Genomic DNA, 24,456 nt, shown 5'->3' with positions numbered 1-24,456 from the left:
ATATTCTTCTCAAAGGTTGCCGGATGCTTCCTCTCGTGGTGTCTGTGAACTTGCAGATTCGTAGATCGTGGCTAATGTTTTTTTTTTTCCTGTATATTCATTGCTTGGAATTTTCGCTTGTAAGTGTTCCGGGGAATTACGCCATTATCGTCTGATAGGTTGGAATTTATTAGGAATCAGTGTTGCCAACTCAGCGAATTATCTGCTAAATTTGGCGAATTTTAAAATGGAACAGCGGTAACATTTTCTCTTTGGCTGACAGCGGATTTTTTTCGAATTTTTCACACTTCTTTAAATGATTTTCAGTGGTAACAATGTCACCTTTCATCACAAGGAGAAAATGTAGAACTTAATACGGTATAATAGTATAATCCCGTTGTCTTGAACCTACGTTGCGACTGTAGCCTACTCTTGATGAGCTGGGTAGTATCGTGTTTGCTATTGTGTTTCTTTTGACATTAGCTTGTTTTTGGTATGTCAGTATGTCGAAAGAAAAGGTTAAAAAGTAGTTAGATATTTCGTAAAGCGTGGTTACATATTTAAACTTTAAAATACCGTACTAGTTCGTTGGTGCTATGTTGGTTGGTGCATCTATTGGCACTGCAATATACCGTAAATGCGAAATTGTTTGACATTATTTCTTTCCGCACTTATCAAAACAATGAAAACAGTAATGAAAGTGAAAATAAAATATGATATCGGCATTTTGGGCTTGCTGTGCGAAACGTATTTCACCTTATATTCCTGACACGACATAAGCCCAACAAGCCTATATCATATCTATGAGTAGCCTACGGGCTGTGAAAGCATCAATGGTAACAAAGTGAAAATAACTTTCAAAATAGATTTGAAAATTTCCTGATTTGCTTTGCTGCTGTGAACTACCAACATGTATTTTGATAAGGAATAGTATCTGGCCGGAGAATAGTACCATGTGGCTTCATGTGGATCCACAGGACCTCAACCCTGCTCATCTGCTTTATAGCATATAGTGCGGGAAGGAGAAGCTAATGACCGACCTCCTGTTCTGAAACGGGTGAGTGTTGAGTTACATTTCCTTTATTAGAACAACTGGTGTATGCTATTTTGCTTCAGTTCGAAATTTAGCGGATTTCCAACTAAAATTTAGCCGGGAAAGATAATTATACGGGTTGGCAACACTGTTTGGAATCGAACAAGTAGTGGTCACGAGGTGGTGGCGATTTGGCGTCGAGTTTTGACGTAAGGAGGGGGCATTTATTTATCGAAAAGTGCGAAATCTTATCTGTTCAGTAAGATTGTTGTGATTGGAATGCATACATAATACTACTTTATAACGAGCATGGATTCGTCAAGTTCGTCATCTGATGAATATGAATATTTACGGCCTAATCCACTTCCAGGAGGACCGTCAGCATACACGTTTGTACCGGAGTCAGAATGGAATTCTATTTGTGAAGGTAAAATCATGATAGTAAGAATGGCTCTGTCTTTATTCATTGTTCATCTGTGGTGTAAGCTGCATCATAAGGATATATTACAGCCAAGCGATCGCTTAAATATTTAGTAGGTAAGCTGTTTGTTAACTTGGAAATAAGTTTTGTAGCCTTCAGATTTACCGTTTGAGTTTTGTCTTTATTTGGCATGAATTGCTAAGGAAATCGTAATTCCTTTTCGTAGAATTTCCAAGGCGGTATATATTTATTTAGAGATGTAATGCAATTTTTCTAGTTACAGTCAGTTGTGGTGCTTTAACTTGATATCGTTATGGTGTCACGCTGATATATTTACACTCAGTAGATGTCAGTAATTACCTTCGATTTTAAGAACTAACCTTTGCACGTTTTAATTAAATAATTAAATCTACAAATGTCTTTTGTTGAATTCCATGTTCTCTTCTGGGAATCGTCAGAAGGAAATTAATTCTTTAGCCTGAACTCCTCTAAACATGAAGGTTTGTATCTTGGTTATACTATTGCTTTGAGGGAACTGGTTGCAGTTGAATGTTTGTCTAGGACTTTGTTCCAGTTCTTGTTGTACCTGTCGTATTCTTTCAACTGGAATGACATAAGCTGTTGTGGTAAACAGTGTATGAAATATGCTTACTAGCTGTTATTTGCTTATCTAGGCTATATTGTCAGTTGACATAATTGTTTTTCCTGTGTCATTGTGAGTTTCAAATTAATTACATATTTTATCTAATATGTTGTCTTAGTTGTTCATTCCTTTCATTGTGGAGATGTAAACTATGATCTATATTTTGAGACTTGTCTATTTGTACACTAAAGTATTTTCATGAGTTGGGCAGCTAATTAGTGTTGGAGTGATTATGAAACATCTCGTCTCTTTAAATGTACAATCAGTATGGCTAAGACCTTGTTAGTGCTTAGTACTGCATTATGCGTGGACATCTTACAGCCAATAACAGCCTGCCTGATGGCCATGATCGTTATGCGTTATGTTTTTAAGGTTTGACATTGTGGTTTGCTAGTTTGAGTCTCATTGGTGGAAAAAATAAATCTCCAGTAACTTAGAATGTAGGCTGGTGGGCAGGCCCCGATTTCAAGTAGTTAGCGCCTTGGGCAAACAATCTTTAGCCCCCTCCCCCACTGTTCGTTTTTCTGTTCTTCTAAAAAAAATAGTTTACAAATTAAAGAGTACAGTTTTCAAGATCATGAGTTTTTAAAGAATATCAAAGGAAACGCTATGCAACTAACACTACTTGAGTTAGAATCATGAAACTTCGATTTAAAACACTGATTTAAAATACATTGTTCTTAGCTATAAACATTACTCAGTTAATTTACATGAAATGTTTTTGAAAAAAATTCTATACAGTATACTTTCCCAGTTGACTGTGAATACAATAACCAATCTCTTAAAATAACGTCTCCATTAGAAAGAGTTCTCTTAAACGTGTTTCGAGACAATGTTCTTTTACCATCATTATAAGTTCGCAGAAATTTCGAAAAATCAACCATTACGTTTTTGTTTTCGACAATGTTTAATAATATTCTCAACTACCGAGTTTAACTTGACATTCCAAGTAACAGGATCATCTATAGAAGATGAATTAGGTAAGGTAACCTCAGGTTGTAATTGTGAAATAGTTCCAAACGGCTGCTGGACAACTTCAGGCTCATTGTTCAATTTAATACTAACATAGGGCTAATCAGTCTGTATATCTAGGCCTTGTAAGTCATCTTGTGTAAAGTTAAATGGAACCAATGACGAAGTCGAAGGTTTTGTTATGTCATCTTGGCATTCCGATTCCGAAGTTGAACGAGTCGAAGTAAGGAACTTTCCGATTTTAGGCATTTTCATAAGTAGTTCAAGTTAGTCACTCTGCGTTTTACCAGGGCGTTTTTTGTATTCAGCACCACTTAACATTTTACTCTTGCTTAAATACCGAAAAACATGTAAGAATTACGCGAGACAATGAGTTGGCTAGGTGAGTTGCTTAAATACCGAAAAACATGTAAGAATTACGCGAGACAATGAGTTGGCTAGGTGAGGTTATCAGGTTGATGGTGAGTAGATGTTAACAACAATACGCACATGAACCGTCACAAGCCAATGACAGACAGAGCAGTGGCTGTCTAGACTAACACGGTTGCCAAGCCACCAACTGCAATTGTCCACCCAGCAACCGCACGAGTTAAATAATACCTTTCTTACTGTCTGCAGTTATTAAATTTTCTTCATAAAATTTAAATATGTAGATTAAATTCAGGTTTTAAAGTTAGAATAGTTTAAATTCATTTTTAACTAGGCTAATAAAGTAATTGGAATAATTTGTGGAAAGTAAAAGTAATTTGAGTGTAATGAATTTAAGACGTAATTCACACAGGCCATAATTACTCGATGCGCTGGCTGCCGCCCCTCGAAAACTGGTGCCCTGGGTAAATGCCCAGTCCGCCCATTTATAAATCAGGGCCTGCTGATGGGGTAGGAGAGGTGGTGGCATACCATTTGTAATCACTACGTTGCATGTCAGAAGTCTGGTTCAGTTCCAAACCTCTCCGCACTGTTCGTTTAAAATGAGGGTAGGCTATATGCCGCTGTTGATAGTGATTCATCTGTCAGATGGGCACATTGAGCCTTGACCAGTGTTGGTGTTATTCATCAGGAGTAAGCCATGTGCAGACATTGGATTTCACCCTCTCCCTACCACATCATCGTCACATACCCTGATGCACAGGTTGCCCATAGGCATCAAGGATGACATGCACTAGGCCACTCTGGATGCCAGACGACATCAATTATCATGAACTCTGCAATCATTGATTCATTACTGCAGTGGCAGCTTATGATGAATAGTTTTGTGACTCGATCAACTGCTTTCAGTTACCCTATGTTAAACCTGTCTGTCAGGGATTAAATGGACTACGGTAATTTACAATTGCCTGCTACTGTTATAGAAATTAAAGAGAGTGTGTTTCACCCTCTCTCCTTTATAGCTTTGCATCCGGGAGATAGTGGGTTCGAATCCCAGTTTTGGCAGCCCTGAAGATGGTTTTCTCTGGTTTCCCATTTTCACACCAGGCAAATGATGGGGCTGTACCTTAATTAAGGCCACGGCCGCTTCCTTTCAACTCCTAACCCTTTCCTATCCCATCGTCGCCATGAGACCTATGTGTGTCAGTGCGACGTAAAGCCACTAGCCTTTATAGGTTATAACACTCAAGGGGTCAATCCACGTGACTCACGTTACATTTGGAGAGCTTATACTCTAAATTAAATTCACATAGTACACAAACAAGTAACTGTGTAACTTTGATTCTGTGGTTATTAAGTACCCTATAGGTTGCTTACTTGTTTTCAAGCACTTTAAGAAAAATATATATTTTTTAAAATTTTCTATGATTTTTTAAAGTTGTGTGACTCATGTTACATGGAAATGACACACCATCAAGCAGTATTTCTGATTTTCGCTAAACTCTGCTCTGTTAATGATTTCATGATGATCATTTCATGATCATTTCATTTCATGATGTACTATAGACATTAGTATACAATGTCATATAAAGAAAAAACATATATTTTGAGAACAACTATATTATTGTTCGATTAGTAATCGTGACTCATGTTACTAATGAGCGTGACTCACGTTACACCACTGCTATACCTATTCAGCCTTCCAGTGTCCTCTGGTATTTACAATTGTAGGTGCATTTAACTTTTTGGTTAACTGTGTTAGTGCATTCTTAAAGTATATATATATATATATATATACTTTAACATTTTCTGCATCTTTTTGAAGTTTCCTGATTCATTTTTTGTGGAGATGACACATCAAATAGTATTTCTGCTTTTTGCTAAACTCTGGTCTGTTAATGATTTCAAGATCATTTGTGGACATAGTGTACTACAAGTAATATAAAATATCATATAAAGGAAAACACTACAGTGTAAGAACAGCTATGTAATGGATTGATTACAATTTTGGCACATACATTATTCAACAGAATAACTCATGTTACATCACTTTCCTACTCAAATTTCCAGTGTCCTCTGGCATTTACAACTGTAGGAGCATTTAACTTTTTGATTAATTGTGTGGAAGTGTAGTAGATTTCATCTGGACTAGACGGCCACTTCCAGTAACTTCCAGCCTGCTCCATTGTACTGATAAGGTACTCATTGTTTATTACTTCACGTACCTCACCAGGGTAACACTTCCCATCATACTGTACCATGTACCAGTCACCAGGATTCACTTCACAGCCAATTTCATTAAACCCTTTTTCAGTTATGAATGCTGTTGAAAGTGATGATTCATTTGCTGCAAAGCAATGTAGTTTTGAAATGCCAGCAACTGGTTTTACATTTGTTACAATATCCTTGAAATGCAGAGCTGTATTCCTTTCCAGGATGTCCGTGGATGATACTGGTAACACTTTCACATGCCCATCCACATATGCCTTTGCAAATTCAGAAGCGCATGTAACAGTACATTTACGCTGGCGAACGGAGTTCCATACCTTCCTCTTGACAGCACCACCAATTCCGTCAACCGGGCCCTTCCCATGCGACGTTGCAAAGAAATTCCACTGCAGGTTGATTCCGTGCTTCTTGCACAGTTCAGGAAGAAATGCTGCAATGTATTTGTTTTTAAATTGCGAAGCGGGACCATCTGACCAGATAAACACTTGTTTTGTTTCCTTGGGTAAAGTTCCGAGTAAAATGTCTACGTATGCTAGAATGGTGTCCTTTGAGTGAGTTAGATTATCACTGCATAATACAATGGGCTGCATTTTCCCAGAGTACCACACTGCAGCAGTAAATAGACTGACTTGTGCTTGCTGCCAGTGGGCACTCTGAATTTCATCTTGTGAGACACAGGTGTAGTTCTCTGCGAAGTCCACCTGAATTAATGCCTTGGACTCGAAGGTTTCTGTCTCAGCTTCTGCCCTCATCTGCCGATAGCTTTCAGCTTGTTTCATCTTAACGTAGCTGTGTTCAAGGAACTGAGGTACTATACTACAGATATGCTCAACAAGTTCAGTTGTGCTTCCTTCTTCCACAACTTTCTGGATGCGATCTTCACCATTATTTTTCCATACACACCATGTTGCCTCTCTTTCTTCTCTATCTCCAATGAATTTTAAAAATCCTTTTCCTTCAGAGCATACAGAGCATTTGTTGAGCCAACAATTCTCAGTGCTATTTTCACAGATAATACTATCTAAGAGATTGTTTTTAAACAACGGGACATTTTTGTCAGCATTATGAAGACCTTCCCATGCAAGATTAAAGTTCTCGTGGTACTTGCACAGACATACATTATGTGGCAGTTTGTTACTGAGAAGGACATACGGTGGCCGAAGCTTTGCGAACTTGCTACGACCAACTAATACATGGGGATACTGTTCTTGAAACATCTGGAAAGCTTCAGAAATGGTAAACATCAGATGTCGCACTTGCATTTTTGACTGTGAACCATCACTGTCAACTACTTTGATAGCATCCTTACGTCCAGGAGCCATTCTACTTATATCATCCTGTTTTTATTCATGAGGATCACTTCCTGATCAAGAGAATTGCCATGCCTGACTTCTTGATTTAGGAGTCTAGGATTCAAAATTTTCTCTTCACAGTTGTCACCAAAAAGTTTCCTGACAACGGTACAGCGGCGAGGTGATGATGGAAGTGCTTTCGTTGCTCGTGATACTGCTTTACCTAAGGCTTGGGCACTTCGATATGCAGGCTGTTCAGTTTCAGCACTCTGAACCTTTTCTAAAGATTTTTTCTTTAGTGATCTGTGTTTTGCCACTCTCCGTCGTACCTCTTCCCTCTTTCTTTTCTGTACGTTGTCCCTTGTTACTCTTGGCAGCTTCTTCAAATTTTCACGCATCTTCATTCTGTGTTTCTTTGCTTCCTCTTGATGTTTTAATCTGTATTCATCGTATTTCCCTTCCTTTTTTAACTTTTCTCTTCTTCTCCTTTGGCGTTCTGCTGCTGTCATAGGCATCCTCAAATCGTCTTGTAAACCTAAAAAGTGAGGTTAAGGAAAAATAAGGTAGCAAGTTATGTAAAATACTTGTTAATATCTACAATTTACTTTAAATACGAAGTTGTTTCGTTAGCCATGAGTTAGATTTTGTCAATCATAACCTGAAAGTTGTCTAAAGCGAGTGCAGGGAATGTGACAGATTTAAACTAAACTCATGAATTGCTGTGTACTACTGTGCAGTTAGCCTGAAGTATAATAACTTACATTTTGTTTGTTAAGAAAGGGTATTGCTAGCAGTTTTGTAAATATGCAATGTGAACATCAGTTTGAAGTGTCATTCATTTGCCGCGGAATATTTCGCGACGCCGCCGTGTCGTAGGCCAAAATTCGTGACTCACGTTACACGTTTATTTTTCGTATTTTAATGCATTAGAGGCAAAAAATGAATATTGTTTTATTATAAGTGTTCCCAGATAGTGCCATGGGAAGAAGAAAAACGAGTTTAAACGAAACAACATCGTTGCATCTAGCTACAGGAAAACTTTTCCATGTTTTCGTGACTCACGTTACAATCAGTTTCATTATATAGAGATTATCATTTTCAGCGATTATACAAAAAGCAAACAAGAATATTACTGTCGCAAACTGCTTACCAGAATACGCTTTTCTAATCTGATATGGTTTCTCAACATGCGATTCCTTGTTTCAGTATAAAAAGTGGCATAAGATCACAGCACTATTTAGCCATCTCAGATCTCATAAGCATGCGACAATTTTTGGCGCAAATATAACAAAAACATACGCGATGTATCGAATTCTGATACTTTCCCATTGTATTTTGAAGTTTCGCCAACCTAATTTCACCCAGTATCTACCAGAAAATATTAAAAAAGTATTCTGTATCTATGTCCCTGTTTTCATGGAATGACCCCAGAGACATTTTGGGGATGGTTGCGCAGTTGCACTTCCTCTTAAAACGATCACAGAGAGAGCTGGCTGTATGGTTTCAGTCGTGTAGCTATGAGCTTGGCCGAGGAGATGGTGAGTTCACACCCCACTGTCGGCAGCTCTGAAAATGGTGTTCCATGGTTTCTCATTTTCACACCAGGAAAATGCTGAGGCTGTACACCTTAAATCCGCGGTTGCTTCTTTCCTGTCCTATCCCATTGTTCCACAAGATCTGTCCGTGTTGTTGCAATGTACCGTAAAATGTCCCTTATCCTATAAATGTTTCAGTAATTGACCTTTGAAAACCGTGTCAACCTGCCACCAACAGCAAAAAATGGGACTGATAGTTCAACAACACAAGTACTTAAAATTAACCCACTATCATAATATTTTTAACATGCTGAGAATGCATTTAATTACCATTTTATTCATGCGTAAGATAAAGTTTTGCAGTAATACTGAGTTTTATACATGTGATTCACAACATACTAATTTTTAATCATAGGCTACCTCTGTTTGATACCGAATGAGCTGGCCGTACGCTTAGGGGCACGCAGCTGTGAGCTTGCATTTGGGGGAGAGTGGGTTCGAATCCCTCCTTGGGCAGTGCTAAATATGGTTTTCCGTTATTTCCCATTTTCTCACCAGGGGAATGCTGAGGTTGTACCTTAATAGAGGCTACAGATGCTTCCTCCCCACTCCTAGCCCTTTCCTATCCCATCGTTGCCATAAGACATGTTTGTGTCGGTGCAACCTCAAACAACTTGTTAACAAATTAAAAATAAACAGTGTTTGATATCATGAAGTGCATAGAACCATGAGACTACTTGTAATTAGTACCATCACGCAAGGAACAACATGGGCCACTTTTACTTGCGCGTAGTACCACTATGTTGGGTACACAATAGGCTTGTGATTAGTAGCAAGAGTGTGCTTTCGGCTTTTACAGTACCTGTGATTAGTACCACTATATGAGCGACACCATGAGTGAGTGGCACCATGATTCTGCCTTGCCTATGATCAGTACCTACTACATGAGGAACACCACGGGATAGTACGAGTCCCTGTGGTTAGTACAATTAAGTGATGAAAACCATAGGTTTGTGTTGCCTGTAAATGGCACCGCAATGTGAGAAACACCATAGGTCTGTGTTGCATGTGCGAATTACATGACTCACAGTCAGTAGACCTCGCCATTCATTTTATGACGGATAATGTCCTGTTTTATTGCACTTAAAAGTGAAGTTTCTATTTGTTTTTAATATTTCTTTTATTGTTAACTACACTAAGACTTTTTATCTATCTTTGTATATTTTTAATGTGCTTTTTAATGGGACAGTACTTGAGAATAATTTGTGTTGCCTAATGAATGGCTTATTTAAAAACTGCTGAACTCGAGTGGCATATTTCTTAAATTTTCTATCCTACAGTTTCCTGCATTAACACTGTCGGGAATTAAACCAGGCTTGTGGTTTTGTAATACTGAATTAGTTACAGACAATCAGAAAACTAATGCAAACAGGAGATGATTGTCAGAATAAAGAGAAATAAAGCCACAAATATGTCATCAAGAAGACCAAAGCAGACCTCTATTTCTGGCTTTCGACCAATGCTACATATTAAAGAACGTTAGAATTTTTGTTTTTGTAGAAAACAGTGATAGATGAACATGAAGATATAATTTTTTTTTTTAAATGCTATTTGTTTGTGGCATCGACCTGTGAAGATCTTTTGCCCCTACTTGCACCAGATGTAAGGAACCTGCGTGTATTATGTAAATGGCGGAAGTGTAAAGTGTTGAATGTGAGGAAAGGAACGTTAAGGACAACACAAACCCCCAAGCCAGGGATATTAATCATTTATAATTTAAAACCCCTGACCTGGCCGGGAATTGAACCTGGGGCCGCCGGATGACAGGCGGACACGTTGCCTCCTACACCGCGGGGCTGGCCCTGAAGATATAATAAGATAGCATCTAGAAAACTTATATACACTCAAATCAAAGGAAACAATTAAGCCTGCTTCTTTCCTAACAAAGAGACACGCACCTACAAAGTTAGAGAAGATGAATGTAGAAGGAGCTAAAGAAGTATTACCTACAGAGGTCATAACTGCTCTGGAATATTTGAAGGAAAACTCTTCCCATTTGAAAGCACAAATTTTTCATAATTATGCTGCAACCAATGTTTCATTGAAATTTGTGAGGAAATGGTTTGATGTTCAGGATATAGGCTTAAACAGCGGTAGTGTAGTGTACGTTACCATAAACAGAAAATGCACCAACGATGAGAGACTATCTTTGTTGGAAAATTCATTTCTGGGATATCTGGTGGAAATTAAGAAATGCAGCAAAAAGGTTAGTAGGGTCTCCATGTAAAGGAATGTATGAAGTACCTTCTGTCTTGTGTACTTAAGTTTGTACTAACTAGAATATTTAACAGTGATCCTACAGAAAAAATTTTCAGACATATTTCATGAAGAATATTGGTTTATTGCATTCTAAGGTGTTAATATTTTACATAAACAGGATATTGAAAACAGGCTTATTTTCACTATCATCCCTCACACCAGAAACAAAGGACAAGATTACATCTGGTAAGAATGTGGAGAGGAGAGAGGTTATACAGCGTTCTGTTCCAAGATTAGCGACAAATATCTCAAGGAATCCTAATAAATGTCCACGTAATTTGAATTTTCCCCACAGTCTTTATTCATATTCTATTATGTTTATTATAATTTGCATGCCTTGTTTATCTAAATTTCAGGTCTTGGTTTTGTTACTGTGGAACAGGCATCAATGTCGTACACTGAAAGTTTTATAGTACATCCGGTGCAAAAGAAAACTTAGTGTTAATTGTGCTATCCACTGATCAGCAGGAGTAAAATATGTTCCCCACTGACAGATTTAATTTACATCAGAGATACTTCAGATAAACTGCATTATCCAGCTGAAGAATTAATGTGGGTAGTGACCATAGATTCCCAATTTGTGTGTGAAGCTGCAAAGTACGTGTCTACCAGAGTGTGTGAAAGTAAGACTGAAATTTTTCTGCTTGTACTGAAGAAAATCTACTTTACTAATGTGCACCTCATCTTCTGACAGCATCCATAATAAGTTAAGCGAACTGATTTGCAAAATTGCAATTCCAATCTTTCATGACAAAGTTGCTTCCAAAATAACAGAACAATGGAAAAAACCTTTAAGTCTGAAGATACAAAGAGTTAAAGCTGCCTGCAGCAGATGTGAAGACTGCGAGGGACATCCTTGTAGCGCTCTGAGCTGAATAGCAGAGGATTGCAGTGCTACTGAGTATATAGGGTTCGCGCTGAAGTAGTAGGGCATTATAAGATAGTAGACAGCGATGAATCAACCATAGTATCTGTTCTGACAGTAGAATTCCACTTACATTGCTTCATAGAAACACAATTGGAATGTCGACATTGGTAAGCTGGCTGCCTAGATGATGCAGCTTCAGAAGGTCTTCACGTTGGTACCCAAGGCCATAAGATTCTTCTGCTTATTATTGTCATCACTATCATCACAATCCCATTGTCAGTAGTGAGACATTGACTTATCAGCTTGATACCTGGCTATCAAAGACACAGATTCATGCCAAATGTATTTTGTGATGTGGTCACTGTATCTTGTGGTCTTTCCTTCAATATCTGAGGATTGTTTTTAATATTTCTGTCTATGTCTATCCGGTCTCCCATAAGTCCAACCCCTCATCCATGTTGTGGGAGATGAGCATCGTTAGAAGTAGGAGAATGTAAGGGTGAAGTACAGTGGGGACCTCATGTGCCCCGGGACCGCTACGGTAGCTGTGAAGGAGTTACAGGAACCCTGAAAATAGCGGCTAATGGGGCTCTGGTGAAGCTACTGGCTTGTAGTATAGCGAGTTGGTTCTCCAGAAGCGAAGGGAAGAAACCCTGACAGAAAATCAGCACGCCTAGATGCTATAGGAGGCAGCCCCTCCACTGGGCTTTGGGTGCTGAGGGCTAATACCTTGCACACCTGAGAATCAAGTATTACAGAAACGCATACAAAAGTAAACCGGATGAATATCTCAATACACTTGTGGAATGAAAATTCTGACTCGAATTGGTTTCTGGAATGTGCGAACAATGTACGAAGCAGGGAAGTTGGAACAGATTTCAGAGGAAATGGATCACTATAAGATGATGGTGCTTGGACTGAGTGAAACACGATGGAATGGATTTGGACAGCATCAGTTGCGAGATGGCAAAACCTTGTTGTATTCAGGAAAGGAAGATGATATTGACCATCAAGGTGGAGTGGGACTGTTGCTGACAAGAGAAGCACGAAAATGCCTCCTTGACTGGAACCCTGTTTCAGACCGCATCATTACAGCGCGGTTCAAGACAAGAGTTAGAAATATTAATCTGGTAAAGTGCTGTGTACCAACAGAAACAGCAGAGCCAGAAGAGAAGGACTAATTTTATGGACAGCTTGAAAGTATCGTAACCTATAATCTTCTGACGAATTACACAATTAGAAATAGGTAAGGATTTCCACCTATCAATACTTATTTATTGCACTTATTATGCTGCAGGACCGGTTTCAACCCCTTACGTAGGGTCATCTTCAGCTGAACCATACATTTATATCTATGTCATGAGGTATAATTAAGATACATTGTCGAGGTAATGCCATATGATGATAAACATTTGGTCACATCCGAATGGGGCATGTCAAACGGGAACTGGCGTGTATGTCGCTATGTGCGACAATGCAATTGTATGTCTAAAATGATATGTTATGTCTTAAAATTAGTTCATAAAACACAATTCTACTTAAGACTAACATATAAGATGAATACAATGTATATAGGAACACTCCTCTGCATACCATGTGACCTTGCCGTTGTGGGGAGGCTTGTGTGTCCGGATGGGTATCTGTTGAGAGACCAGACTAACGAATGGTTCATCGAAAGGGGGGGTAGCAGCCTTTCGGTAGTTGCAAGGGCGGCAGTCTAGATGATTGGCTGATACGGCCTTGTAATGATACTCAACATGGCTTAGCTTTGTTGATACTGCTACACGGCTGAAAGCAACGGGAAACTACAGCCGTAATTACCTCCCGAGAACATGCAGCTCTCTCTGTATGAATGATGTACTGATGATGGCTTCCTCCCGGATAAAATATTCTGGAGGTAAACTAGTCCCCCATTCGGATCTTCGGGTGGGGACTACACGAGAGGGGGCGATCATCAGAAAGATGGATACTGACATTCTGCGAGTCGGAGCGTGGAATGTTTGAAGTTTGAATCATTGGGGTAGGTTAGAGAATTTGAAAAGGGAGATGGATAGGCTAAAGTTAGATGTAGTTGGTATAAGTGAAGTACGTTGGCAGGAAGAACAAGATTTTTGGTCAGGCGACTACCAATTTATCAACACAAAATCAAACAGGGGAGATGCAAGAGTTGGTTTAATAATGAATAAGAAAATAGGGCAACGGGTAAGCTACTACGACCAGCATAGTGAAAGAATTATTGTCGTCGAGATAGGCACCAAACCAATGCCCACCACAATAGTGCAGGTCTGTATGCCTACTAGTTCAGCGGATGATGAAGAAATCGAAAGAATATATGAGGAGATAGAAGATTTAATACAATATGTAAAAGGTGCCGAGAATCTAATTGTGACGGGAGACTGGAATGCAGTGGTAGGCCAAGGAAGAGAAGGTAGTACTGTAGGAGAATTTGGATTGGGACAAAGGAACGAAAGAGGAAGTCGGCTGGTTGAATTCTGCATTGATCATAATTTAGTCCTTGCCAATACTTGGTTCAAACACCACAAACGATGGCTGTATACGTGGACGAGACCTGGAGACACTGGAAGGTATCAAATAGACTTGATTATGATTAGGCAGAGATTCAGAAACCGGGTGTTGGATTGCAAAACTTTCCCAGGAGCAGACGTGGACTCTGACCACAACTTGTTGGTCATGAAATGCCATCTGAGTTTGAAGAAATTGAAGAAAGGAAAGAATGCAAAAAGATGGGTAATAGACAAGTTGAAAGAAAAGTGTGTGAGGGATTGTTTCAAGGAACATGTTGCACAAGGACTAAATGAAAAGGCTGAAGGAAACACTATAGAAGAAGAGTGGAGAGTCATGAAAAATGAAGTCAGTAGGGCTGCTGAAGAAATGTTAGGAAGGAAGAAAAGATCAACTAAGAATCAGTGGATAACTCAGGAAATACTAGACCTGATTGATGAACGACGAAAATACAAGAATGCTAGAAATGAAGAGGGCAGAAAAGAATACAGGCGATTAAAGAATCAAGTGGATAGAAAGTGCAAGATAGCTAAGGAAGAATGGCTGAAGGAGAAGTGCAAGGATGTCGAAGGCTGTATGGTCCTGGGAAAGGTAGATGCTGCATACAGGAAAATCAAGGAAACCTTTGGAGAAAGGAAATCTAGGTGTATGAATATTAAGAGCTCAGATGGAAAGCCACTTCTAGGGAAAGAAGACAAAGCAGAAAGATGGCAGGAACATATCCAACAGTTGTATCAAGGTAAAGATGTAGATAATTTGGTTCTCGAACATGAAGAGGCTGTTGATGCTGATGAAATGGGAGACCCAATTTTGAGGTCAGAGTTTGACAGAGCTGTGAGTGACCTAAATAGGAACAAGGCACCTGGAATTGATGACATTCCTTCTGAATTACTGACTGCCTTAGGAGAAACCAGCATGGCAAGGTTATTTATTTTGGTGTGCAGGATGTATGAGACAGGAGAAGTCCCATCCGATTTTCAACAGAATGTTGTTATACCTATTCCCTAGAAAGCCGGTGCTGACAGGTGTGAAAACTACTGCACCATTAGTTTAGTATCTCATGCCTGCAAAATTTTAACACGTATTATTTACAGAAGAATGGAAAAACAAGTTGAGGCTGAGTTTGGAGAAGATCAATTTGGCTTCAGAAGAAATGTAGGATCACGTGAAGCAATCCTGACTTTACGTCTGATCTTAGAGGATCGAATCAAGAAGGACAAGCCCACGTACATGGCATTCGTAGATCTAGAAAGATGATAGGGATCAGATACCGAGAACGAAGAATCATCTACAATCTGTATAAAAATCAGTCTGCAGTGATAAGAATCGAGGGCTTTGAAAAAGAAGCAGCTATTCAGAAAAGAGTGAGGCAAGGCTGCAGTTTGTCCCCTCTCCTTTTCAATGTTTACATAGAACAGGCAGTAAAGGAAATCAAAGAGCAATTTGGAAAGGGAATCACAGTCCAAGGAGAGGAAATCAAAACCTTGAGATTTGCCGACGATATTGTTATTTTATCTGAGACTGCAGAAGATCTCGAAGTTGCTGAATGGTACGGATGAAGTCTTGGGTAAGGAGTACAAGATGAAAATAAATAAGTCCAAAACAAAAGTAATGGAGTGCAGTCGAACGAAGGCAGGTGATGTAGGAAATATTAGATTAGGAAATGAAGTCTTAAAGGAAGTAGATGAATATTGTTACTTGGGTTGTAAAATAACTAACGATGGCAGAAGTAAGGAGGACATAAAATGCAGACTAGCACAAGCAAGGAAGAGCTTTGTTAAGAAAAGAAATTTGCTCACTTCAAGCATTGATATCGGAATTAGAAAGATGTTTTTGAAGACTTCCGTGTGGAGCGTGGCATTGTATGGAAGTGAAACATGGACGATAACTAGCTCAGAAAGAAAGAGAATCGAAGCTTTTGAAATGTGGTGTTACAGAAGAATGCTGAAGGTGAGATGGATAGATCGAATCACGAATGAAGAGATACTGAATCGAAGTGGTGAGAGGAGATTGATTTGGCTAAATTTGTCGAGAAGAAGAGATAGAATGATAGGACACATCTTGAGATACCCAGGACTTGTTCAGTTGATTTTTGAAGGAAGTGTATGTGGTAAGAACGGTAGGGTTCGACCAAGGTATGAATATGACAAGCAGATTAGAGCAGATGAAGGATGCAATAGTTACGTAGAAATGAAAAGGTTAGCACAGGATAGGGTGGCATTGAGGGCTGCATAAAACCAGTCTATGGACTGTTGACTCAAACAACAACATAGGAAAACTTCATGCACATGAACGTTCGTGTCTTGAGTGTTGTTCAATTCATCGGTTGACTTCTGTGTTAGTCTTATTTACATAGTTGTACACTTGGTTGCTGTTCCTGGAGTTTAAATGATACGATTTGCTTTGGACATAGATCTTAAAGATACCATCGAATGTCAACTATAATTCTTATTTGTTGCTGAAATCCGCATTTTATATTAATCAACACTTTGGTGTTTTAGTTTAATTTTCCTTGCAGCAAGTCAAATAGTTATATGTATTTTAAAGTTTTCATGGCCCAGATTCACTCATCTTTCACATGTTCCGTAAGATTTATCATTGTATTCGTTTATCCTCACATCAAGATGATAAGATTTTTAATGCCCCAGCCCGACGCATCATACTGATTATATACAGCTCCATGTGAACTTGCACCACAAATAATTATTTTTAACTATTAATGTTTTGCCTTTTTGCTTCTTGTTATATGTGTCTGCATTAATTTTGTGTTTTTTGTATCTTGCACTTTTTGAACTATCAACTGATGACCCAGATCTGGAGTCAAAACTGGTACCTTTGTAAACGATGCGTGTTTAATAAACACTGACTTAAAATTGGCATCATAATATCGATGAGAACCCGTTGAAAATTTGCCGACAATTCCTGTCCCATGTGTCTTTACAATACGACGATGCATCATGAAAACATTCCTGCTATCTGTAAAATCTGTAACTCGCAAAATATTCCTGTATTGAATAGGTGGAACCAGAAGACATTATTTATTGTAATCTCAGTTCAATATGGACCAATATGATATTCTTATATCTCAATTATTATTATTTGTCTTCGGTTGACTTCAGCGGCAAGCGACATATAATGAAATTGCAGATGTTGAAGGTCGAGTTTATTGCGCTGTGGCATGGCCATTCCACCCCTGTATTCACAATTTCATCTTGAACTTCTTTAAAGCATCCTTGTTGTGGGCTACTGAAATGCATATTTTTGTACATTATGCATTCTTAATCTATCTTTGTCTTCACGCTAACACGGAACATTGGGTTTAGTTGTACTGTATTTTCTTGCAGTTGCACAATTATTCCTCATTTCTGCGTGTTTAATAAACACTGACTTAAAATTGGCATCATAATATCAATGAGAACCCTTTAAAAATTTGCCGACTATTCCTGTCCCATGTGTCTTTACGACGATGCATCATGAAAACATTCCTGCTATCTGTAAAATTATTAATTTTACTAAGTGTCAGGTACAGTAAACGCCTTATAACTCTGCCACTGAGTATCCATGGCCTTTCTAAGAATTCAAAAACTCGCAAATTTTGTTGTTTGCCGTGTCGCCCACACTGCGTGTCTTGACTCCCATCAAGTAGAATGTCATTCTCTCTTCTCTATTTCCTAAGAACCAGTGACGTTATACAGAAGCAGTGTACAACTGGTTGCCGCTGCTAGCGATGTAGCCTACAGGCGTAATAAAGATGCTGATGTTGAAGGTCAAGTTTTATGCTCGCGCAGGGGTTGGAGGGAAGCAGCGTGGTTACTGCGGTAGCTGCGAATACAAGACGAGCCTTGATTTTTCACACGAGATTCTGAGAAAAATCATCACCGCGGATTCAAAGAAATAAGGTATATACTCATTATATCCCCATCAATTTTCCTTTTTCAGACTAGCCTTCTGTGTTTGTACAATACCATAACAAGTTTCGTATCAGACATCTCTGTATATACTTTTCATTGATTTTGAACAGGCCTTTGACTGTCAACCGGAGGAAAATGTGGAAGGCTATGGAAACGTTCGGAATTCAACAAAAGATAGTCCGTCTTACACAGGCAATGATGGTGCAGACCTTCGGAAATTCCTATCACATAACGGATTGCACAATCTCCGTTCAATTTGGAATGATGTACAACCTTGGTCTTATGACTTTTTGCCGTATCTGTATCCCTTTTACGTTTGATTTTTCTCTATTAATCGATGTTAAGTCAATTTGGAATTTTCACATGCATAATTCATACTTTCAATTACTTATATGAAATACAGAATCATCAAACTCTTCACGAAAAATGGCCCACCCAGTAGCCATATGCGAGCCAAATGCTATGTATGTAGCTGTCACATAATTATCCGAAAAGTAATGTAATGTGAGATAATCTTACAAAACCTTTACCCTGTTCCACGTTTCTAACTCAATCTGACACAAGAATAGATGACATACCATAGGACCAGCCATTTAGGCCACTAAATCTGGCGTGTCTTATGGTATAATCCTTTGTCGATATGACGTACGTTTAGTAGCAGTTAATCTGTAAATGAAGGTCTTCAATATTGTAAACGCATATACTTTCGTATGTCGATCTATATATATTCACTGATGTCGATGTGTAGCGATCGAGAAAGGGTGTGTCTGCTATTGTAATCAGTACTCCCCACACCGACTTTGACTGGCAGTAAGAAAGGGTTCCTTCTCCAACTCCTGTGTAACTGTCATTAGTAAGGAAGGCCTACAATTGTAATGAATAGTTCCGTTCTCGATTTGACTTGCAGAAGGCAAGTGAGCATGCAGTTTTGTTTAAAACTCCCCTACCCGATTGTGTTTGGCAGTAGGCAAGGGTGCCCGCCATTATAAAGAAATGTCCTCATCTAAAATGTGCCTGGCATTAGGCATAGTGGCCTGCTATTTTGATGGAAACTCACCAGCTTGGTGTGACTGGCAGTAAGCTGGCTGGCAGAAGGAAAATGGGCCTGGCATTATAATGATAACTGCACAACTCAATTTTGAGTGATAGTAGGGTAATTGCCTGCCATTATAATAGAAACTCCTCAACTGTAATCTGTCTGGAAGTAGGAAAGGGGGGCTGCCATTTTAACGAAAACTCCCCAAATCGATTCTGTCCGCGTATTAGGCAATGGGGCCTGAAATTATAATGTAAACTTCCCAACTCCATTGTGAATGGCAGTAGGCAAGTGAGCCTGCCATTATATCACAAATCCGTAACAAACACTTTACATTGGAAACAATGTACGGGGACCTCCCCATGCTCTTTCTCGGATAACGCTAAGAGACATGCAATTTTATAACAATCTTATTTACTGCATGTACACTATTTACTTCGATATTCGAATACAATGTAGAATACCGTAGCGAAGCACGGGTACATTCGCTAGTAAATAAACTACAGCCCACACCAGTTCTCAAATATAGGCAAGCATGCTTAGCGCTCTTAACAATACAACTGTAGACTCCAAAGTTTCCTGCATAATGGCTCGTTTATTTTTCAACTGGCCTGTTAACAAACGAATTACACCTTGTTACACATATGATGATGAACATGGTGTTACGAATAAAGGAGCATCTGTTTTATTACTCTAATTTATTTCAGGGTGTCCCAATAAATGCGCACACACAATTCTAATCAACCATGAATGACCATACTTACTAATTGCTGTCTATTTACAAGTCTCCGTTCTTTACGCACAGCGGGGAGTCCCAGCTCGTTAGAATTACCTGAGAGGTTTAAATTCGATTCACTGGCTCACCTTTACTTTCACTTCTCCAAGTCCAGTCACCCCACACCGCAGTGTGTGCAGTCAGCTAGGTTTAATCACAGGGCCACAGACCACACAACTCACAGCGACTGTTTGTTGGTTTGACTCCCAGCAATTTACAGTCACATACAGTGAACAACTAAACAGCAACAGTTAAACAGTGCTAAACAGCAGAAAGTACTTCCCACAAAACAACTATTAACACTGTTCCAATTACACTCACAATAACTGCTCCACTCCCCGATTACATGGCTGTCCTCAGTCGATTATGTGAACTAATCGTATCCATGAAATTTTCATTGTAATTTTTGTCCTAAATGGAGGAGGATAATTGATTTCACACAATTCAACAGTAAAATTAGTGGTAAATTAATAAATACCATTACTGTATTACTAAAGAATTATAGATACTTAACTATGGCGACTATTTTGCTGTAGACACGACTCTCTTCTGTGGCATTCCGTTTCATCGCACCATCTTTTGTTTTCTTCCTGAGGTCCTGGACTAGCGCCGATGAATGGTAGTGCTGTGTCTGTGAATTCTCAATATCTTTATCCATCATGACTTGTGCGGAAAATTCAGGTGGGAAAATGGAAGTGAAAAGAATATCGTAAATAACACAAAAATTATTTTTGTTCAAAGAAAAATAGCATGATCCTTGGACCAATAATTATATTAAAAATGAGTTAGGAGCTCACGTCAACAACTCGCCCCACCAAGTAACATCAAGCAAAGCAAAGAAGTTCAAAGAAGTTAAGCAAAGACTTCACACACAAAAGTGTTACATGAACGAGTGACATACTGAAGCGCTGTGACGTAGAAGAATTCATAGTCATAATGTAGCAAAGTATGTATGTATATATTTCTCTAGTAATAATCATATTTATTAATTTACCAGTAATTTTACTCTTAATTTGCTTAAAAGCAATTATCTTCCATTTGGGACAAAAATTATGGTGAAATTTCATGGATACAATTCGTTCATGTACCCTCCTCAGTCTATAGAAGTACACACACATATTTCTCTCAGGTAATCTAGTACACAGTCTTCCATTATGTGTGTCATCTTAAGCCCAGCTACTCACTGGACACTCCGACACAATAACAGCCACAACTCCTCTTTCAGACCTCCGTGGGACACTAGAGACAGCCAACACCTTTATCGCCCTCAGCCCAGCCACCGAACACCAACACACTGAGTCTTGTGCTGACTCCACCACACTCCAACACTGACTGTCCGTGTTAGTCTCTCTCTTTATAGCTCGGGTGATGTGTACCAGAATATTCGCTATGTGACTAAAGACTGAACATTCTCGTTGCATCTCCCAGAAACTCACAGATAACCAGCCGACAAGAACAATACATAGGAAGGCCGGCTGGGAGGTCCTCAGTCATCTTATTCCCTAGTCTCTTCTAGGAAGTACTGAAAGGGGCTACCACAGAGCTGGCATTTGACAGTAGCTTTATGTGACCCTTACTTAAGCACAAAATTAGTAACTTATTTGTTAGTGACTGCTTCCACAGCCAGAAACACAAGAAAGCTGAATTTTCTCAAACTTAGTTATGAAGAAAATGCATATGACTTTTCTTCTAGAAAATTTAATTTCAAAGCAACACGGTGCACTTCATTTTTCAACAGGGCCAACCATCTACCCATTATTCTATTTGATGTAGGGCAAAAATTGCTGAAATTTGGGATATACCCCTTTAAAATACTCTGCTAGTTCAAACCGGTGAAATATATCAAAAGTATCCCTTGAGTGAATAAGGATTACAAATTTCATCTCAGTCCGTCTGGTAGTTAAAAATCCTGTCTGGAACAGTCACAATCCCATTTTTATTAATAGTATATATACATTAGCCTTAAAAATAATACCTACTCGGGATTGATGTTAAAAACAACATAAGTTATATTAGTTCACTCGAAAGGTAGGCCTACATCTGAAGAAAATAATAATGGCTTACTTCCAAAAGAGAAAATTACTTACAGCTTTTTATCTCAGTGAAAACTGGCTTTAAATTTGTCTGAATTTCATAGTTCCTGCTATCAGATACACCACACATCTTAACAGCCATATTATGTAGGCCTATTAAGAACATAATAAATACTTTAAATAATTAAAAAACAACATAGAAAATAAAAGGGATGGATGAATATTATTATTCTCAATTCTTTTTTCAGGTGTAACTGATTAAAGCAATGAAAGTTTAAACTTTCAGGAAAGCAAATTCATCCTAAAGGGCTAAAGGCTTATCTTGAAGAAAATCTGCCAGGCAGAATGATAGGATGAAGAGTTTCCATTGAGTTTTCTCCATATCACCAGATTTAACCATGATGGGCATCTTTTCATGGGAACACTTCAAACATCAAGTTTATGGCACAAGACCACCAACAGTCAATGAGTTGAAAGCTGCCATTGAAAGAGAATGTGCCCAGGTAACAACTGATATGATATGGAATGTTTTTAATTCCATTCGTCTGTGTTTTCAGCAGTGCCTGGATAGTGACAGCCAAATATTAGATTTACAGTTTCTTGGATAGGATTGACAAAATTTCCCCTAAGGAAAGTAAAGTTCTTGTTATTCATTCAGTAAAACCTGTCTTAAGGGGCACCTCTCACCGGCAAACATCCCTCCTTAGACAATTTTCTAGGTTCATAATAGTCTCATGTTGTGTAGGAGTAGTTAACCCCGTCTATTATGGACACTGACACACCATAGCTTCTAGAAACTCCATTTAAACCTCTCCTAAATGAACAGTTGTTTTCAAAAGAAATTCATTCATGTGTGCACTGATTTTGTATGAAAATACTGTACTTTACAAAGGAAATATGTTGTCCTCCGGTTCAATACATACACATCTCTATCATTAGATGGAGTAATATCAGTCAGACATGTTTCAACTCGTTTGAGCCATCTACATACATACATTATCATTATAGACTGTTATGCCTTTCAGCGTTCAGTCTGCAAGCCTTTGTGAATTTACTAAATGTCGCCACAATCCTCGATTTGCAACTAGTGTTGTGGCCTCATTTAGTTCTATACCTCTTACCTTTAAATTGTTAGCAACCGAGTCTAACCATCGTCGTCTTGGTCTCCCTCTACTTCTCTTAACCTCCATAGCAGAATCCATTATTCTCCTAGGTAACCTATCCTCCTCCGGTTTATGCGTACAGCTTTCCATCGAGTTCATTCCTAAATTAGCCTTTATCTTCTCATTCCGAGTACCCTCCTGCCATTGTTCTCACCTGTTTGTACCAGCAATCATTCTTGCTACTTTCATGTCTGTTACTTCTAACTTATGAATAAGATATCCTGAGTCCACCCAGCTTTCACTCCCGTAAAGCAAAGTTGGTCTGAAAACAGACCGATGTAAAGATAGTTTTGTCTGGGAGCTGACTTCCTTCTTACAGAATACTACTGATCGCAACTGCGAGCTCACTGCATTAGCTTTACTACACCTTGATTCAATCTCACTTGCTATATTACCATCCTGGGAGAACACACAACCTAAATACCTGAAATTATCGACCTGTTCTAGCTTTGTATCGCCAATCTGACATTCAATTCTGTTGAATTTCTTACCTACTGACATCACTTTAGTCTTGCAAGCTGTCCACTTGTAAAGTTGTAAACACAATTGTAAACAATACTGTAATTTGAGTATCATTCACATAAATCTCCTTACGCCCAACCCACCCCTCCCTCCCATCTTCCATTTCATTTAAAGCATCTAGAACAATAGTTTTTAGATTCCCATGGGATATAGTTTTAAGATCCAATGTGCTTGCTTTTAAATGTTATCATCTAAGATTTTTTATATACAGCTGAAGATGACCACTAAGTGGTCGAAACATGTACTGTGTTTGTTAATGTATTTTTAAGTTTGCCAAAGGCAAAAGAAATAAAGTATTGATTAGGTGGCCTTTTAGATTAATTTTCGAGAGGCTAATTTTCATACCATACTCATTGCACCTATTCTCAAGTTCCAAGATATTAGACTGCAGGCTTTCGGGACAGTCTGCCGTTAAGACCAAATCGTCAGCATAGGCCAAACTGCTTACTACATTTCCACCTAATTGAATCCCTCCCTGCCATTTTATACCTTTCAGCAGATGATCCATGTAAACTACAAACAGCAAAGGTGAAAGATAACAGCCTTGTCAAACTCCTGTAAGTACCCTGAACCAAGAACTCATTCTACCATCAATTCTCACTGAAGCCCAATTGTCAACATAAATGCCTTTGATTGATTTTAATAATCTACCTTTAATTCCATAGTCCCCCAGTATAGCGAACATCTTTTCCCTCGGTACCCTGTCATATGCTTTCTCTAGATCTAAGAAACATAAACACAACTGCCTATTCCTCTCGTAGCATTTTTCAATTACCTGGCGCATACTGAAAATCTGATCCTGACAGCCTCTCTGTGCTCTGAAGCCACACTGG

At 38.8% G+C, this 24,456-nt stretch overlaps 1 protein-coding gene across 5 annotated transcripts in view; it reads left to right on the top strand.

The window, feature by feature from the left end:
- Positions 1–1,194: 1,194 nt before the first annotated feature.
- The window catches only part of LOC136873946 (uncharacterized), a 115,986-nt gene continuing 92,724 nt past the window's right edge, over positions 1,195–24,456 (top strand). For 4 of the 5 annotated variants that reach the window (XM_067147328.2, XM_067147327.2, XM_067147329.2 and 1 more), the window contains exon 1: positions 1,195–1,439. In XM_067147328.2, coding sequence (XP_067003429.2) covers positions 1,322–1,439 — 118 coding nt within the window. In that variant the 5' untranslated portion in view covers positions 1,195–1,321. Of the gene's footprint in view, positions 1,440–22,241; positions 22,442–24,456 lie in introns of those variants that run through there. The other variant, XM_067147325.2, reaches the window with a different exon arrangement.

Source organism: Anabrus simplex, chromosome 5 (assembly GCF_040414725.1).
Source record: "Anabrus simplex isolate iqAnaSimp1 chromosome 5, ASM4041472v1, whole genome shotgun sequence".
Taxonomy (NCBI): domain Eukaryota; kingdom Metazoa; phylum Arthropoda; class Insecta; order Orthoptera; family Tettigoniidae; genus Anabrus; species Anabrus simplex.
Note: the sequence above shows the minus strand (reverse complement) of the source record. Positions and strands in the feature narration are given on the sequence as shown.